General features: G+C 52.4%; 1 protein-coding gene across 18 annotated transcripts in view; it reads right to left on the reverse strand.

Annotated features, from left to right (window-relative positions):
- Nucleotides 1–13055: 13055 nt before the first annotated feature.
- MAST2 (microtubule associated serine/threonine kinase 2) overlaps nt 13056–19691 on the reverse strand; it is a 213411-nt gene continuing 206775 nt past the window's right edge. For all 18 annotated transcript variants that reach the window (XM_061451359.1, XM_061451358.1, XM_061451357.1 and 15 more), the window contains one exon: nt 13056–19149. In XM_061451359.1, coding sequence (XP_061307343.1) covers nt 17072–19149 — 2078 coding nt within the window. In that variant the 3' untranslated portion in view covers nt 13056–17071. The remainder of the gene's footprint in view (nt 19150–19691) is intronic.

The following is a 19691-nucleotide window of genomic DNA, read 5'->3' on the forward strand; positions in this document are numbered from 1 at the left end:
CGGGTTGATGTCCACCACATCAGCACCCCTGGGTGCCTAAACGGGAGGAGAGTAAAGGGGAAAGATGGGTGAGAAACTGGGAGGATGCTGCAAGGGGACTGGCTCTTTCCTATTATTATTTAGTTTATTTCTTTTACTAAGGGCTGATGAGGTGGGATTACAGGAAAGATGTCAGTCCCTAATTGGGGAATCGTTTTTCAGGGCTCTGCCAGACAGTTTGTTTCGTTATGAAAACATTACAGCTGGGAGCCGGCGTAGGAAATTTCCAAGCAGCTGTGCTGACTGGATGGAAAGAAAAACACCTCCCAGCTCAGATGTCTGCTCAGAGAAAGGGCAGATCCGCGGGATTTTTCCATCCTCAGCCTTGCCACGGAGCTTCCTGCAAGTCCCCTGGGCTCCCCCATCATGCACAGGACCCTTCCCGGGGGAAGGTGATGTCCTAGCAGTCCCGGGCATGGCCCTACACGGATGGATAACAGACAATCCCTGGGATGCTTCCATGGGCTTCCTGTTCCCCCTGGGGCAGGCAGGAGGTGGTTGTAGTGGAGATCTTCCCCATGGGATAAAAATATCCCAGCCCATCTCCAAAAGCCCATCCTCTGTCAGCCAAAATGCCTTGATATAAGGCATCACTGGTGGTTTGGAGGCCGGGGGCTTGCTGCAGCAAACAAAGCTACTCCACTTCTCCTTGGCTTCAGCTCTTAAAATAGACTGGTTTTAATCTAACAGTTTAATAGGTACCGTGTTGCTGGGCAGCTGGAGCAGCACAACCACCCGTTGTAGCTTGAAGTATCACAGACATTCATAAATACATGGTGAGGCAGTTCAGGTGGGCTGCATGGTTCCTTGTTCCTTATAGAAACAACAAGAGCCATGGTGGCCTGTCCCCTCCATCCTGCTCCAATTATGTGGGGTTGATGCATGGGAGACTCATCTGCCATTAATGAAGCAGCTGAGCATGGAAATGCAGCCAGTGCAGCTGCTTCTCACACCGGTTCTCACCATGATCGGGTCTGGGTGGGCGGAAAGGTGCCTGAGAAGGAGCAGGACCCCAAGGATGCACAACCAGGGAGACGCAAGGAGGATGGAGGAATATTGTCCATAATTCTTCCCAACAATTTATGACACAGAGCTTTTCCTTCCCTTGGAACATCAAGTCCAAGCTTGGAGCAGGGGCCAGCAGCTTTCAAGTAAATTGGTGCATTAGGGTTGGCCATGGATTCAGCATCCCTGTTTCAGGGGAAATCTCGTCATCTCACTCGCCAGGTTTCATCCAAATTGGAACAAAATGGGAAAACACAAAAGCTGACTCTGGACAATGCTTGCAAGGGGAAAAAACTCGGCACAATGACTGCATTTCAACAGGTACAGTCCCACACCAGTGTTAGCCTTTCTCTACTGATAGCATCCCATTACCCAGAGGGTTCAAAGAACGACGTCTCGCCCTGACTGAGATAAACCACTTCACTGGCTACTGTTTTCTCCCTGAATTTTCACCAAATCTTCACTTTCTAATGACAAAATGTTCTCCCTGGGGCAATCAAATTGACTTTGTGGAGAAGCAATGGGTGGGGGACAAGCTGCTGTGGCACCCTTTGCATGACGTCTTTGTCCTCCTTGGGGCAGAGAACATGGCGGAGAAGGGGAGAAAGGGCTGCAGAGCCCTTTCTCCCCTTCTCCGCCATGTTCTCTGCCCCAAGGAGGACAAAGACGTCATGCAAAGGCTGCAGAGCCCTTTCCCTTCCCCATCCCTGCCAAACTCAAGCCATTCTCCCAGCCTTGGAGCAGAGAGGGAGGAGGAGGAGGGCAGGCAGCCTCCAGCCCCATGCCTCAGGCCCAGCTGGCTCCACTTCCCAGCCCTGATGCAAACCAGAGCAATCCAGGAGCCAGTTCCCAGAAGGGGGATAAGGAGCAGGAAGAGGAGCATTAACTGTCACAGTGGCCCAGGGTTCCACAAAGGCAAGCCCCAGATGGAGCATGTGCCCCTTCATCCCACGGGAGCAGATACACTGGCAGATACGCCTCTCCCTGGGCTCCTGCATGAGCTTCTCTGGGGAGAAGCGTGCGTGGAGAGGTCTTTACCCAGACAAGGCACTCACCAGCCACAAGCCTGCTTCAAGCAGAACCGGCACCAGAGCGCTTCCCACCCCTTTTCCCTTTCCTCCCTCTTTCAAGGGAAGGGACTGGATGGGTGCGCCGGGAGCAGAGCCAGCCGGCCCGGCGCAGGTGCTGTGAGCGCTCCCGCGGCCGCTCTGCCAAAGGAAACGCAAACATCCTACCCAAAGAAAGCACTTTTCATCAGCAGCGCAGGTTCCCGTTTCTGCACAGGGCCGGTCTGTTCTGGGCAGCTTTCCCCTCGCACCGAGCCCGGCCGAGCTTCCCAGGCTGGGCTTTGGCCAAAGCCGCCCTTCCCATCCCACATCAGATCCATCAAAACCAGTCAGCGTGACCGCGTCCGAGACCTGGGCGGGATTTGAACTGGCCTGATGTGAGGCACTGCAGAGTTAAAGGGACTGAAGTCAGCCTCAGACCTTCAGGCTGAGAGCTGGGGATGTGGAACCTCGGGATGCAGGACCTGGAGATGTGGGATCCTGGAGATTTGACACCGAGGGGATGCAGGAGCCCCAGTTCTCCTTAACTCTGGCAAAGAGAACTTTGGCCAAACCTGGCTGTCCCCAGCCCCCCAGAGAAGATGAGCCCCCCCACACACACACCTAGAAGCAGATGTTGGGGGGAAATTCCAGGTGCATCTTATGAAATAGGCCAGGACCACAGAAATAGCTAAAAAAAAAGGAAGAAAAACAAAAAGTGTAACTTTGGCCTCAAGTTTGGGAAGAGGTGTGGAGAAGACAGGAATCCGGGCGGAAGAGGAGGTGAGCAGGAATGTAAGGGCACTTGGACGCACATCATTCATGGAATAAATAGCTCTGGGTAGCTCATACCTGCCCTCGGAGGTGGGTGGGTGGGTGGCCAGGGAGAGGAGCAGCAGTGATTCCTCATCCTGCCCCTGGGCACCCATCAAAGCTCTGCCGCTGAGTCAGAGCTGGGCTGGGCCCCAGCTCTTGCCCCCAGCCCCTGGAATTCCACAGGGACAAACAGGAGGCCGAGGCCCCAGGAACAAAGCGGCTTTTCATGGCAGTGCTTGGCCAAGGAAACCGGGAATATTTCTGTGCAAGGGCTTCCAAAGAGCGCCTTGCTTTGATCCCGGGCACGGGGCAGGTTGTTGGGGTTTTTCTTTCCTTTTCTCTGTTGCTCTTGGTTCTTTTCATCCTGCTTCAAGGCGTGATTTTTGTGAGTGCTTATAGCTTCCAGGAGAAACTTTTTGCTGCTCCAGGAAGGAAAACCTCTTGCTGGGAGCAAGGTACAGGTGATGCATGGCTCCAGTGATGGATGGCTCCGGTGACGCACCCGTCAAACCCCAGCTTCATCTGCCCCTGCTGCAAGGATTTTGGGTGCAGCATCACCGTGTGTGAGTCCCACAGCCCCTCTGAGGACGCAGCACTCCTTCTTTACACCCAAGGGGGAGAAATCCCTTCCCCGGGGGGCTCCCTGCAAGCTCAGGTGTCCATCACCATCATTTTCAGCTCAGAGGTTGGTTTCTGAACCCATTTGGTAAATCCCAGCCTTCCTTGGGGTGGGGAACCCAAAGAGCTCTGTGGCTTCTTCCCAAACCATGCCTCTTCCAGAGGAGCTGGGAGCTTGCACACTCAGGAGACCTTCCAGCCCCCCCAGATGATGAGGACGGGCATATTAATCCTTACCAGCCCCAAACCTGATGGATTTCCAGCTAGTTTTTATGTCTCTTTTAAACATTTTAAATGTCATTTAGACATCTCTGTCTAAAATCCACTCTCATACCCCAGATACAGAGGGAGAGGATGCCCCCCTCATTCCCATCCCCACTGAGCCCATGCTCAGATCTGGGCTCTCCCCTTCTGCAGCCCTAGGGATGGTCCCCACAAGCCCATACACGGGCACAGCATGGGTTACGTGTGACTCCCCACCAGGGCAGGCAGGCCAACCCTCCCCGCCCACTGCCCACATCCCAAGTATTTTTAGGCAGCAGGAAACACGCTTTCACTGCCTCCAGTGCAGGGATTGGAGGGGATGGGTGGGATGGAGAAATGGAGTCAGCCCTGCGTGGTCGCCACTGCCCTGGGATTAAAACTACCCCCTCCTTTTCTTCCTCCTCCTCATCCTCCTCCTCCCAGCCCTGGCGGATGTTGCCTTTGGACAGGACCCTCTGCCACCGAGTGAGGCCTGTGTGCCCTGGGGCCATCTGGAATCCATCACCCACTGCACGTGGGGACGCCAGCCAAACCCTTGCCCTGCTGCTCCTGCTGCACTTTGCTTCCCAGGGGAGCACTTGTGGATGCAAAAGGGTGTCCCCCCCTTCCTGGCACAGGGGTGCAGTTGAGACCCTGCTGTGTCATTAGCAGTGGCTGGGGAAGGGAAGCAGATGCCCCTCCACCACTGACAGTGGGAACAGCATCAGGGAACCCCAAACAGCAGCAGCAGCCCATGGGAGCCAGCCCCATGCTGGGGAATGGGGCTTTTCCCCCAACAAGCAATAGGTTGGCACCTATGAAGCACTGGACATGAAGGATGCACCTCGCCAGCTGGCTGGGAGGAGCGGTGAGTATTCCCTGAATGGGAATACATCACTTGTTCTCCTCGCACTGGGAATTGCCATGGGTCCCAGCTGAGCCGTGGACCAGGAGACTGCAGCAGCCCTGAGGCGGTGGGACATGGGAGGGGGCTGCAGGTGTCACAGGGCGTTTTTGGCTCTGCCATTGCCTCCCTAAGCATCCTCAGGCACATCCCTGCATCCCTCCCTGTGAACCTTAACAGTATCTGGGGCTATTCACCTCTCCCTGAGCAGCAGATGTCCCATCCAGCGAATAGTGCACAAAGGAGCATCGTCACCCTGTATCCACAGTGCAGTGCCTGCCCTGAAAGTTCTGCTGTTCGTCCCTTGAGCTGTCCACAGGACAGGAAGCAGGATTTGGGGCAGGATGGGTCAGAGGGCCCTGAATTCGGGGTATGTCTGCACACGTGTGTGCATGTCCTTCCCCTGCGCAGGATGGCCCCAGCAGGCAGAACAAGGAGCCATCCCAGCTCTGTTACCTCACACCAGCGCACACTGCCCAATCCAAAAGACCTCAGAATCCACGCTTGGTCTCCCAGTCGCTGGGATATCGCATCCAGCACAAGGATGAAACAGGAGTGTCCCATGAGCAGGAGGGGTTCCCCTGGGTGCCAGAAACCAGAAAGCATCTGCCTGCATGGGCAGTCCTGGCCTGGCTCTGGTTTTCCTGGGGAAGAGGAAAAGCGGGGTCTCCATCCAGCTGCAAAACAGCTGGGTGGGCTGCCTGTGCCCCCCAGCCTGGTCCAGGAGCACGGTTCAGGCAGGCCAGGGGCTTGGCTGCTCCACAGGGCTGCTCCACCACCATTTCCTTGTGCTTCAACACTTACATCCCCAAGTGAAGTTTTCCTTCCCATGGCCCCACGGCTTTCTGCTGGACGGCGTCACATCCAGCTGGAGACCTGGGAAAGAGGTGAGAGGGGGAAAAGTCCTCCTGGCCCAAAGCACTTCATGGCTAACGCAACCAGGAAGGACAGAGCATGGGCATGAAGGGGCTGGGGGGAACGCGGCGGTGGGCACCATCAGCCCTGTTCCCTTCTTTGTCCCCTGAATATCCTTGCCTTTTTAATGGAGAAACAGGGAAAGGGGCAGTTCTGGGGAGCAGCGTGATCCGTCCACCCCAGAGGAGCACCCTCCACCACCATGGGAACACGCATCCCCAATCAGGCAAACCCAATGGCACTCACAACCCTAATTAATGATTAACGAGCATCCAGCGCCTGCATCAGCTTCTATACCGACAGGTGAGAGCAGGAGCGAGGCAACAGGAGCCCATTTGCCTTCATACTCCCTGCGGAGCAGCCCGGGATGCCACAGCAGCGAACCTGGGGCTGGAGACCCTTACGAGCCCATTCTGATCTCCTCCTTCCCGGCTCCAACAGAGCAGCCGCGGCTACCGGAGGATGGGAACGGGCAGGAAACGGGCTTTTGCGGTGCTGGAGCATGGGATGAAGCCCCAGGAGCAGCTCAGCTCCAGGCTCCCACCAGGACCGTGCTGCACGCGGATGGCAGTCCCTGGAAGCTGCCTCCTCCCGGGAATGCTGCTCCTGCAGTTTCTGTTAGTGAGCTCCTGCAACATCCATCTTTACAGGGCACTGGATCCGTCCCTTCCCTCTTGGAGGCAAAGGCAGAGCCTCAGCCCCGCTCCTTACAGAGCTCTCTTCTTTCTCTCCCCCAGCAGTAACAGGGAAAGGCTGGAGCTGAGGCAGCCCTTCCCTAAAGCCATCCCAACCACTCTAGAGGGACACTGGGACCAACACAGCCTTTTTGGCAGCTGCCGCCCATGGTCTGGACCCCAAACCACAGGAGGTGGAAACAGCAGGGGCTGCAGGCAGCATAGGAGCCCTGGGTGCTGCTCCTCAGGCAGGGGCAAGCACTGGTTCCCTGGTCGTAGGTGGCACCTAGAGCTGGGACAAGGGCTGGTCACAGCACCCAGCTCTGGGAAGGGTTAGGGCTTCTAGCTAGCTAACAGCATAGGGCTCATTTTGGTGCTTTCCCCTCCCACTCGGGAGAATCCAAACACCCCAGTTTCTCACCACACGAGGTTTTCCCATGGGAGAAAGGAAAACATGGAATTTTATGTTCTGTCTGCAAACCTTTCCTCTTGTCAAAGTGGTTCCTGCAGAGCCCCACAGCCAGTCCCAGCCCAGCACCGCCACAGGCAAACTCCAGGTCAGTGCTGCTGGGTGCTGCATGTTCCACCAGCAAACATCTGCAGCAGATGTGGGGCTGTGCCCGACCCCCTACACACACCCACGCCCCAGCACATCTCCCTTCCCCAGCCACTCCAGCAGAACATGGGGAGCATCCTACATCCAGCAAAGCAAGGAGATCCAGGGCACAGCATCCCACCAGGACTTCACTGCTGAGGGGAAACTGAGGCAGGGAGCAGGAGAAGATGTGCAGACCCCATGGGTTGTGCCTGAAGTGTCAGGATCCGGCCCCAGAGCTCAGGAGCCCATTGTGGAGACAGATGCTGCAGAAAGAGCCAGCTTAGAGGGTTGGCTCCTGGCTCTGTCCCAAGGCCCCAGCTCAGGCTGGGAGATTAAAGGCAGGGAGCCAGGCCCGTTTAAATGGGAACGTAGCCTTCTGCTGCCGGTGACCTGGGAGGGCAGCACCTTTCCCAGGGACCTTCTCCTCTGGGATTAACAGGGGTTGCCACTGCAAAGCCCAGGTTCATTCCCAGCCCTGCCAGCCCTGTGTCCTGGCTGACAGCAGTGGGGGCGGCTTGACCAGACACTTTGAAGGATCCAAAGGGAAATCCCTCTGGGATGCTGCCCCCGCACTGTGCTGAGTGCAGAGCATCCCAGGGGCCAGCCTGGGGACAATCTGGCCTCTTAGCAAGGGGAAGGGAGCTGGATGCTGACCAGAGAGGAGTTTGCAGCCACCAGGCCCCTGGGTTTAGCCCATCTTCCCTGCATCCTTCCCTGCTGGCACGCAGTGCTCTTGCAAAGGGGCAGACCAGAAATACGTACGTTTATATACGTATGTGTTAGAAATGTAAGAGGAGGGTGCTCAAAGCAGCAGCAGGATCTGTGGTGCAACTCAGGCTTTCACCCAATTGCCACTGAAGGACCAGAGAGCTTGGTGAAGCTACAGTGGGTTAAATATTCATAGGATCATAGAATCCCAGTCTGGTTTGGGTTGGAAGGGACCTTAAAGCTCACCCAGTTCCAACCCCCTGCCATGGGCAGGGACACCTTCCACTAGAGCAGGTTGCTCCAACCCCATCCAACCTGGCCTTGAACACTGCCAAGGGATGGGGCAGCCACAGCTGCACCCTGTGCCAGCACCTCAGCATCCTCACAGGGAAGAATTTCTTCCTAATGTCTAATTTAAATCTGCTGTGTGTCACTTTAAAGCCGTTCCCCCTTGTCCTGTCACTACATGACCTTGTTAAATGTCCCTCTCCAGGCTGTAGGCTCCCCAGGGGAGCACCAGGGAGAGCCAGGGATACTCCTAGGTGAGATGTGTGGGAGCAGGATGCTCCCTCAGGCTGACCCCGTCGAGCTCAATGGCAGCCTTGCACACAGGAGCATCCCGGGAACCGGCGTGGGAGAACACCCCGTTAACCAGAGAGCTGCAAGGACACTTGCAGGTATTTCAGACCAGAGAGGGGAAGGGGAGGAGGGACGAGGTGCACAGGAAGATGTAGCAGCTTGGGGGTGCTCCTGCCCCCCGGCACACATCACCCCCCACCTCTTGCACATCTCAAGACCAGGAGGACCAATGCCTCAGCGCTGCACCAGTTTAACCAGCGCATCACCCTGCCCTCCATCCCCGGCCATCCCGGTCAGCCCTGGTTACGGTCAGGGTGAAGAAGCCTCCCTGTGTGCGGATGCTCCGCGGCCGGAGCTGGGGAAGGCTGCTCGGGGGAGCCCTCTGACGCGGGCACGGCTCAGCTGGGATTAGCGGGCAGACGGACGTGACTGGGAGGCAGTCGCCTGGCGCTAATTCCAGCAGGGATATATTTAGGAGCCCGGTTATCCCCTGTGCTTCGCGTATTTTTAGCTCCCAGGCTGCCAGGCTGGGGTGGCACACGGGGAAGGGGGGGGGTTGGATCCATCCCTGCCTGGTGCTGCCCACTGAGGGATGGAGGGGCGGGGGGGGGGGGGACCGCGGACCCATGTCCTGGCCGGTGCTGAGCCCCCGAGGGAAGGAAACGTCTGCCCACACTGGCTGCAAAGGAGGAGGAAGCTGGATTTTCCCCCAGAAAAGCAGGAAAATGGGGTTTGATGAGCAATGGGAGCATCCCTGCCCCGTCCCTGCCCCAGATCCATCCACAAGCCCTTGCCACCACCCTGACCCCCATCTCCAGGGTTGCAAACAGCCCATTTTGGCATCACCCAGCACAAAGTCCTTGACCCATCCCTCTGTGGTAGCACTGGCCTGGCAGCAACGCCACCAGTCCCAATCCAATCCCCCATTCCCCTTCCCTCATTCCCCCACTGCCCTCAGCACAGCGGGAGCACGTCCCTGGCACATGGCTGAGCCCTCTGTCCCCATGGGCTGTCATCAGGTGTGGAGCTGGACCTCCTTGGGGTTTAAATACACTGAAAACAGTGGAGAAACAGCAGGACAGAGCCCAGGAACCCCTTGCAGCCCTTGTGCCCTTCTGGATCAGCACTAACACAAAGAGGTAATAGAGAGTGAGCACCTTCCTTGTACCTCCTTGCCAGCCCAGTTCCCATCAGCTCCCACCTCTGTTCCCCCTGGATGAAGCTGGAGGGGGTCAGTTATGGGGCAGCACCACAAAACGCAGCTGCAACCCCTGCCCGTGAGCCAAGAACTAACATGTCCCAGAGGCTCATCACCAGCTCCAAGACCTGATGCTGCCACGGGATTCCTGACCACAACAGAGCTGAGCAGCATCCAGGGATGGCCAAATTCCTCCTTAGGTGGCATGTCCCAGGACAGCGAGGCTGGGCAGGTCAAACTCCATCACTCCGTAAATCTCAGCTGGGGCAAAGCCCCAGTTTGTTGATTTCTTTAAATCCCTTGACTCCAGGGGCAGGTTTCCTGTGTTCTTGAGTCTGAGGAGAGTGGCCAGGGCCATTCAGGGCCATTCAGGACCATGGGCTCCCATGGCCTGGGCTGCGGCTTGCCCCGGTTCCCTGCTGCCCATCAGAATTAGCCGGCCTGTTTGAGCGGGTTTACAATGATCATCAAATAACCCGCTCACTGACAGCACGTCAGGCTGAGAAGCCTGGCCGAGGCCTCATTTGCTGATTGCTAATTAGCTTAACATTCCTAATCCCTCATTAGTGACTATGAAGTAAGCTCTGAAATATGAGGTCAGCCCTAATCAGCGTTTAAAACATAAAGCCCAGTGGCACGTGATGAGGGTAAGATGGGGGGGGTGGCTGTGGGCCAGCCCCTGGGGGCTCCTGTGGTCAGGGGGAATGGGGCTGCACAGCAGAGCCAGACACGATGGGTTAAACCCTGTGGGGACATCCGCACATCACCCCAAAGCTCAGCCCCCGCACTCGGTGCTTGTCCCAGCTCCACACCAGGCGCAGGCAGGGACACTCAGGGTGACAGCACATGAGATGCCCAGGTCCGTCTTCAGTCCCATCCCTTGCTGTGTCCGGCTGGAAGTCCCTCCTGGGGCTTGCAGCATCCCTCTGCCACACCAAAACCTCTTGCTTTGCCCCCTGTAATCAGGATTTCCCAGCTGGAAAGCCCCAAATGGGCCACCTTGAAGACTGGGACCCTCATGTCCCTAAGGACTGGCAGCAGGAGGGATGGAGGAGCCTTCAGTCATAGTAAATACCCTGAGCAATTAGCACCATGTTTCTGCTCCACGGGTCTCTGGGTGGAAGGGAAACAATGGGTTTTAATGAGGTTTTAGGGTGCTTTTAACCCTGGTGAGCTGAATATGTCCAAGTGGGAACGACAAGTCCAGGGTTAGGGATGTGACATCCCTGGGACAATATACAACCCAGGACCTCTCTTAACTGCACCCAGCGCCTGGGCTGGGGTCCAAACTCATATGTGTTGTTCTTCTGGCAGCCTGGCTGTGGGGAAACTGCCTGAGCCAGCCTGATCTCACCTGAACCCATGTGAAACCAGAGCTGTGAACTCACAGGAGCATCATCCGGTTCACCAGCACAGAACAAATCCTCTCTGCTTCAGGGACGTGCCCCTTGCTCAGCCTGACCCTGATGGATGCTGCTGCAAAACCTCCCATGGGATGACCTTTTCCCCCTGCCAAGGGCAGCCCTCCTCCACCACACACCATCTATTATTATTATTATTAGAAGGCCCCCAAAAAGGGGGAAAATGCTTTGCACTGATGACAAGCCCCAATTCCCCCTGCTCACAGGGCGCAGCGAGCACTCCTGCTGCTGCTGCCAGGTTTTGATGGGGTCATGTCACCATTTAGTGCATCCGACAGCAATTCCAGCTGTGGTTTCCATTTGGGAAATGCACTCAACAGCAGCAGCCAAGCACCTGTGTTGGCTTTTCCCCTAATTCCTGTCTGAAATCCCAGGTAAACTGCAGGCAGCCTGGCTGTGGGCAGTGGGATTTCTCCCAGAGTCTGGCTCGTGTGCTCTGATCCTTGGGGAAGGACTCAAATCTCAGCACTGAAGCACACGGAGCTGCCCATGTGCGTGTCATCAGCCAGGGGGAAAATGTCCCTTATTTGTTGCAGCTGAATCCTCTGGAAGAATAAACCACTGCGAATTAAGAGCAGTTTATTCCTGACTGGGGGAATATCTACGGGAGGGCTGTGACTTTAAACTTAACCTGAATTAAATCTCAGCCAGCGAACTTTAGCCAGTGCTAACAAGGAGAACACTGGGATGTTCCCATGAAGATGTAATATGAAAAGCTCTCGTTGCCACATCTCTGGTTGTGCCTAAGGAACAGGATCAAAGCGATGCTCCTGGCTCCCTGTGTCAATGGACTTGGTCAGTGGGCACAGCCAACCCTTGCTCTGCACGAGGTCCCTGCACTGAACCCATCGGTGACCACAGGATCCGAGCTGTGCCATAGAAAGGCCGTTTTGCTTAAGGCAGCAGGAGATGTAACAGCAGCATCCTGCGGCTGCGAGGTCCCAGCTCCCATCCCTCCGCGCCGCGCATCCCCTCGGTGTGGGCAGGAGCTCTGCTCTGCTCCTCTATGAGCCAACGTCAGCAATGACGACCAGCGGTGCGGCGGGAGGCTGCGGGCAGAGCACTTCAAACCTCCCGTGGATGGAGCTCTGCTTCATCCCTGTGCTTGGCAGCTCCTCCGGAGCACGGAGACAAGGGATATTTTGAGCATCATCAGCAGCAAATGAGGCCGATCCCGATCCCCTCAGACACGAGCGTCTCCCCAGCTCTTCAGTTCCAAGGACAGGAAGAAGCCTTTGAAGGCTTTTCCATGTGAGAGCGCACACCTGCAGGTGTTAAAAGCAAAGGGCTGTTTCTGGAAAGGTCTGCGGGGTGTATTATCAGGACAGCCCAAGTGGATACACATGGGGGCTGTGTAGCTCCTGCCGCCTTGTGGTGCTTGGCTAATGCGAGCCAAAGCCATACCTGTGCCACTGGCAGCTGCTGCCCTTTAGATGTTGTGTGCACGTAATTCATACACCCATCAGCTATTGCGTTCAGCTGTGGTCAGTCACATCCTCCATCTCACTGCTTTCTTCTGTGGCTCAGCTAAGTTTCATGTCTTAACATGTTTTTCCCCCTTCAGTCAGGGCTGACCATCAGGACCCCACATTAGCAGGGACACCGGACACTACTGGTCACAGCGGAGTACCACAGAACAGTTTGGGCTGGAAAGGACTTTGAAAGCCCATCTAATCCAGCCCCCTGCAATGAGCAGGGACATCTCAGGCTCTGCTGAAGTCTCTCCCCATCTTTCTTATAGCCCCCCTTTAAGTACCGAAAGGCTGTGATAAGCTCTCCCTGGAGTCTTCTCTTCTCCAGGCTGAACAACCCCAATTCTCTCTCAGCCTTTCCTCATGGCAGAGATGCTCCATCCCTCTGACAATTTTTGTGGCCTACTCTGGACCCCCTCTAACAGATCCAAGTCTTTCCTGTGTTGGTGGCCCCAGAGCTGAATGCAGGACTGAAGATAGGGTCTCACCACAGCGGAGCAGAGGGGCAGCATCACCTCCCTCAACCTGCTGGTCACGCTCCTTTGGATGCAGCCCAAGATACGCTTTGCCTTCTGGGATGGTAAATTTGGGCTTGAGTTTCAGAGTGGAAAGCTTTGTCTTATCCATACATCCGAAACACAAAAACCCAAACAGCCTGGCAGATTTACTTCGATACCTCCCACACCCAGGCACCCCACAGGCTGTTCTCCGCCCCATCCAACAGCCAGTTGATGCTGAAAGCACCCCCAGCACTGCAGGAGATTGAAGCGAAACCCAACAAGAGACAGACACAAATGTGAATTTATGTAAAAAAACAAAAAAAAAAAAAACAAAAAAACCCAAATTCTTTATTTTGGAGGAGGATTCGAACACCGACATGCAGGTACAACATGAATAAAAATTATTGCACCGCTATTATGTGGCAATTGTTCAAGTTTCTAAAAACACAGAAATTCCACACTTCCTCTTATCTAGCTAAGTGCTGAGTGACACAGCTTGGCGGAGCCCAGCTCAGGAGGCGCTCTCCCAGCCACCTGGATATGGTCATCGAACACAAGGGAAACACACACTTCTGTCCAATCTTCTACTAGAAGTACAGAATTATCCTTCACATCCAGCAAGAGAAAACCAGAGAAAGACTTTATCCTGCCCTCTTCCGAAGAAAGAAATAGTTAATAGTTAAAATACTCCAAATCACACCTTAACGCAAGTGTGGCAACCAAAACCACTGGTCACTCCTACCCCTTTCCCAGCAAGCGCTCTTCAGTACAATAGCAGCCAAAGGCCTCTGACATCCGGACCCAGGAGTGGCCGTTACAATGCTAAAGTCTAATATTTACAATAAATATCATCCGTTTCTCTTAGTTCGCAACAGTAAGAGACAAAGGGAAAAGTAACACTGAAATGAGGCACGGGGCAGGAATGCGGCGGCTAGATGAAGGAGCAGAGAGGAGCTGCAGGGGCTGGAGCCAGCTTTGGTGCTGTCACCCCAGCACCTGAGGAGCAGGAGAGCCAAGCCGACAGAAGGGAAGAGGGAAACGAAGCAGGAAAGCAGCGTATTGGGATGGTTACATGCACGGCTCATTCATCAGACACACCACACACACCTTCTACCTCCCGCCTGTCTGAGGGTTATCTACAGAGGCCAAGTTCTTGTCTTGCTGAATGCTTTGCTCGCGTACCACGGGTCCGATCCTGCCCTGGGGAACACATCCTCACTCATCTCACTCAGCTTTTCCAACATCTCCATCCCACCCGACACTTTTTACAAGCTTATCTGAGGTGTTTAAGCACTTCTTAGCAGAGCAAGGAGTAAGTCTTGGTGTATCTACCTGGTTTATTATCGGAATCTAATAGAAAGTGATTTTTTGCCAAAGGTGCTCCAGGTAAGTTTGACAGAAGGTGGAACCTGGCACACCAAGGGGAACTGCAGGACTGACCAGGCACAGGGGATATGTGGCTTCACTAGGATGCTCTCCTGGCAATGCTGTTTGGCTTTGGCTTCCAAAAACACATGGTTTTTTAAATTGCACCCATCACTTTCTGTACCGTAGCTACAAAAGAGGTGACTAAACACACACCTCACCTCTTCTTGGGCCAGCTCAGGCAACAACAGCAGCAAAAGCTGTGACACAGCAAGGCTTCCAACTCCTCTTTTTATGCGTAGGAAAGGATAACTGCAATTCAGCACTGGAACCACCACCTGCAAAGGGAGGCAGTCAGCAGTTAATACAGCTGGTACCTTCAGACCCTCACCATGGGATGAGCCAGGTTACCCAGCCCTCTCTCCTAGGAGCAGGGGGTGGTTTTCCCATTAGGTTCTTAAAATGCAGCACCCTTTGTGGATGCTCACAGGAGAAGCTGTGTCACTGCAAGGAGAAGGAAGAGGGGACTGCAACCAGGGTGCAGCCACGTCAGACCCTGTCCTCACACAACCCTGGGCTCACTGATTTACACAGAGACCTCCAACCTCGCTGAGGTTAGGTGCTCTCAGGACATAAGCCTGAGACTTGTCTTCATAATTACCACAGACTCAGGATGCTGAATCAATTTCTCACTGCTCCTGTCCATTCTATCCTGTACTGCAACTGCTGATCAGGCCTTGTTTCTCAGCAATTGTTTAAGCAGATCAAGCCACCAGGCTGAAAACCAGACAGGTAAGTACCAGATCCTGCCAAGCCTGTTCCTTACTTGCCATGGCTCCAAATCAGCACACAATGATGCTCATCAACAAGAGTGCTTTGAGAGGCTGGAGATAGCCAGGACCCTGACAAGGCAGTGGAAATATTGTGATTATTATTGCAAACCAAGGGTATATGAGTAGCCTATGAATTCCAGGGAAAAGAGCAAAGAGACAGCACAGCAGGCTCCGCTCTCAATACCGTCACAGCAAGATTTATTAACGTGTTATCTGGGAGCATTGAGGCTTTGGTTAGTGTATTAACAACACCATACATGTTCACACAGACACACAGAGTAAACACTCTTTTAAACATGTTAAAAAAGAAAAGTCCAAACCAAAACTTGGTCCAGAAATGAAATCCAAGCAGCCAAAATCAAGTATATAATGGGGCGAGGGGGGAAACAACAGTTACACATAAAGAAGCAGGGTGAGATTCCAGAGACTTTTGTGATTTGTGGATTGAGCTGAAATCAAGTTGAAAGAGTTGGAGGAAATCTATTCCTATAGAAAAACATATCTGCACTTAGGGGAAAGCAAATCAAAACTTCAAGTACAGAAAAAAACAAGACACTGAAGAAGGCAGCGGTGTAATGAAATCAGACCAACAGAGGCAGATTTTAGCTTGAAATACCGTTGCACAGTCATTCTGCTTCTAACAGCATAAGCCAGTGAGCAGGATACTAGACCTTGCGGGTGATCCGCAAGGAGATACACTCAGACAAGACTAGATTAAAAGCTGAGCACAATCTGGGACAAATGATGGGAGTGTTCATTGAGAGGAACCTTTAACTGGATGAAGAAATGGCTTTACAGTGCTATAGGTATCACCACTCGACATGTTTACTGGTGTATGATTATTGATCTAATCCCCAGCAAAGAGCACTGTTATCCAGAGTTGGTCACACTTAAAGCAAAGCAATGTCTAAACCTAAGAGCAGAGAGTTAATTTTCTTAATGGAAAGTGACCTCAGCAGTGGAAATGATCTAGCTATCAAAGCTGAAATCTTAAAATATCACATGTGTTTTGAAGTCTGCTTGCAGCTTGTCCACAGAACTCGAGGAATCTGAACTCTTCACAGGATTCTTTTGTTTTTAAAACGGGCAGATTCAGAAAACTCAGCAAGTTTCCCAAGCTCCAATTCAGAAATGTTAAGGAACACCTTAGAATCCCTACCTATTTAGACTCCCCAAGAGAAGGAAAAGTCTCCAAAGGCCATTTATCATCAAGATAACTTTGCCTGACACATACTGGAGAACACGCGACTACAGAGTTCTCTACTTTAAGACCAACCTACAAGGCACCCCTTTCCTGGGGTCATTTATTCTGAGGCAGGGCAAGTTGTGAATTGAAGCCAGAGAAAGAAAGAGAAAACATCACTAAAATTATAAAAACAGAGGGAAAAGTTGCCAAGTGTCTCATAAACGATAAGTAAAAACAATCCCCCCCCAAACAGCTTACGGATTGGGGATTTCTCTTTCAGATAATTCCATTGAAAACTACTTTTACTGGGTTTAAAGAGCAGACACGGATCTCTCTGTGTCTGACCCCTCCAGCCAAGTCCCTTGCCTCTGGACCCTCTAAGGACTGTGATGCACATGGTGACAAAGAGCTCTCACTTGCACTGAAGAGGGTTTGCAGCTCCAGAACAACCTGCGGATGAGAGTAGTTTCTTCTCCTTGTCCAAGGACATCAGATTGTAAATTCAAAGACCAAACCTGAAATCTGTGAATTTCAATGGCATTTCAAAGAGAAAACTGAAAGGCAGAAATTTAAAAGTAAGCTGCCTTTTTTGTACTCAGAACTTTTGGGATCTCAAATAAATGCAGGATTAGAGGGAAGAGCACAACAGGCCCTAAACTCAGGCAAAATAAAAAGTCTGGAAGGGGAAAAAAACAAATAAAATAAAACAAACTGTTTCTTAAGCCCTGCTTTAAAGATACCCTGTTCTAAAGAGACCTCAAACAGCAAGCATTACTGTGTACAAAAATAGAATAGCAAGGATGAAAAAACACAAAAAACAGTATGAAAAAAACCCTCCCAAAAATAGATGTACACAAGTTCTATTTTATATTAGTGTATATTACAAAATTCAAACATGCAGTCTCTATTTTGAATGTAGAATGCTCCAGTCCACTCGTACCAGGGATGCTGCTATGTTTTCTTTACAGCATCATCATGTGACAGGGGAAAGTCTTGTATTTTTAACTGGTTTCCAACCTCTTTGCTTTTTGCTTGCGCCAGAGTCCCTTCTTTTGAGGGCCTCGTGCTGCCATCTGGCAGAGGAGAGGCTCTCAGAGCTGCTTGTCCAAGAGCGTGAGACAGCTCTTTCAATGGAGTGGTTTTGCAGCTACCTCCCAACGCTTCAGGTGCTTCAGCACTGCAAAAAGTCGCCTCCTTTTTTGCCACCACAGGACACGTTGCCTCCCAGGGCTTGGCTGAGTGTAACGACTCTGTGCAGGATCCGCTCCTTGCCGTCAGACTGTCTGTGCTAGATAGTTTGGCTTTCTCTTGACATGCTCCTGCTTGTGAAGTTTCCTGTCTTTTTTGTTTCAAATCCCTCTCTTCTTTACAGGAGGCACCCAAATGGGGGAAATCCTTTCTCTTTTCCACCTCCCCAGAACCAGACATACTGAGCTTCAAAGGGCCCAAGACACTCTGAGCTAGCGGTACTAACTGAGACACGGAGAGAGCTCTTTCGATAGCGCCGGGGATGAGGAGCGTGGAGGATACAGGACCTGCTGGGCTGGTTTTGCTGGCAGTTGGAGCACTCTCTGCCTGGGACGAGCTGGGCTGCTTTTCAGCAGAAGGACTTTTTTGGGACACCTCACTTGGGCTTCTAGGAGACAGAAACGAGGGGCTGTGCTGTTCTGCAGGCTGAAGGGTCTCCTTGCGATCCTTCTCGCTGTGGCCCACGGGGCTTACCGAGGGAGGAATGCTCACGCTTGCCGTGCACCATGAAGAAAGTGCCAGCAGAGGTTTAGAGTCCTGTTTCTTCTGGCTGCTTTCTGTTAGCAAAGGGTCCTTCTGGTCAAGCTTACTACACGAGGCCCCTGAAGAGTCACCTTCTTCAAGTTCTGGGAGTTTGATAGATGGGCACTGTATACGTTCTGTCCGATCTGTTGGTTTTTGAGTACTTGTAGTTCTCCCTAGGTCTTTGATTGCTTCAGAAGGTTTCTCTTTTGGACCAAAACACTCAAAAGTTTTGTTTTCTGGCAATTTTTGTTCCTTTGCAGTTGTTTCTGACCTTAGTAATGGCTTTTCTGAATCAGCTAATTTTTGTGGAGAAGCTCTTGGGAGGACCCCTGATGGGGAAGGCTGCGCACTGATTTGCAGTGGCTCTGAAACAGGCTTGGCTTGTTGATTAGTTCCCTTCTGCAAATCTTCCGTACCTTTCGGGTCTTCAGGTAGAAAGGCATCATCTTCAATACTATCCTTGCTTTCCAATTTAGATGAAAACTTATTATCCTCATTAAAAGAATCCGAGCCTTGGTCTCCACTGTCAGGGGGCTTGTCGAGTCTTCTCCCATCCTGACTATCTTCTGACCCATCATCCGTTTCGTCTTCGGAAGAGTCCACTTCTCTGATAGCCTCTTGCTTTTGCAGGGACTCCCTTCTCTCCACCCTGTCCTGTCTGATAGCACCCAACTTCCGTGAACCCGGCTTCTGCAACATCCCCTTTTCTGCTAGCCCCAGTTTGCCGCCTGTTGTTTCATTCGCAGATTCTTGTAAGCTCTGGAGGCTAGGATCCCTCTGTAGCATCTCCTTCTTAAATTCAGAGTGCGAGATATCCAAGCTGTGCTTACGTGAGGAACCCAGCTTCTTCTCAGAAGAGGACAGCGAGGCAGCCAGTTTCTCGGCCGACTGAACTCTCTTTAGCAAAGGAGACCTAGGGGGTTCAGCACTTTTGGGGCGAGAAATCTGCCTCACCAGTGGTGGAGAGGAGTGCAGCTTTACTGGAAAAGACTGAATAATACTGGAGCTGCCAACTGAGTGTCCTGGTAAAGGAGATGGGGAGCGCTGCGGCGATGTGGACTGTGGGGTTGGTGATGGAGTGTGAGCTAGCGGTGACAGAGGGATGTTTCCTGCAGATTTACGCCTCGGAGATCTGTACTGCCTTTGAAGCTTTGGTGCTAGTCCATGTAGAGAGCTGGGGCGGATGTGTCCAGAGCTGGCTGGAGAATTGGGAACGCTGGAACTGGGAGAGCTGCTCTGGGAAGAATTGCCACCAACTTAGAGGAGGGAGTTAAAAAAAAAAGAGTAAGAACATTAATATATATCTGACCACTAAAACAAGTTATTGAAAATAAGACATGCAAAATCAAGACAAAATGCCACATTACCACAAAGCACTGTTGCAATATTATAAGGTAATACTGCATTGCTTCTGATGGAAAAATCCCATCACTGTCACACAACACCAGGATATAGTAAGAAACACTCTGCTACCAGAATGTTTTTCCTGAAAGATTTCCTCCAAGCAGATACACCAAGTGTTCTATTGCTATTCTCAAGACACAAATCTCTTTATTCCATCAGCGATTCAATTTTCAAATACAATTTTGCCACATTGTTTTGATTTCTTTTCTCTGAACTAATACAGAAAATGTGTCAAACTGCTACAAAAACTTACAACAGACGTTTGCATCAAAGTGAAGGGATGGTGAAAGGATGCTGTAGTACAGCAAATGCCTTCTTAAAAGGATGTATGGATTTTCATTTTTAAGTGAATCGATGAAAAGGAATACATCCATACTTAAGGTAATCGACATCA

Source organism: Pezoporus flaviventris, unplaced genomic scaffold (genome assembly GCF_033815535.1).
Source record: "Pezoporus flaviventris isolate CSIRO_AGI_PZ_B2104156 unplaced genomic scaffold, CSIRO_AGI_Pfla_v1 ptg000013l, whole genome shotgun sequence".
NCBI lineage: Eukaryota > Metazoa > Chordata > Aves > Psittaciformes > Psittacidae > Pezoporus > Pezoporus flaviventris.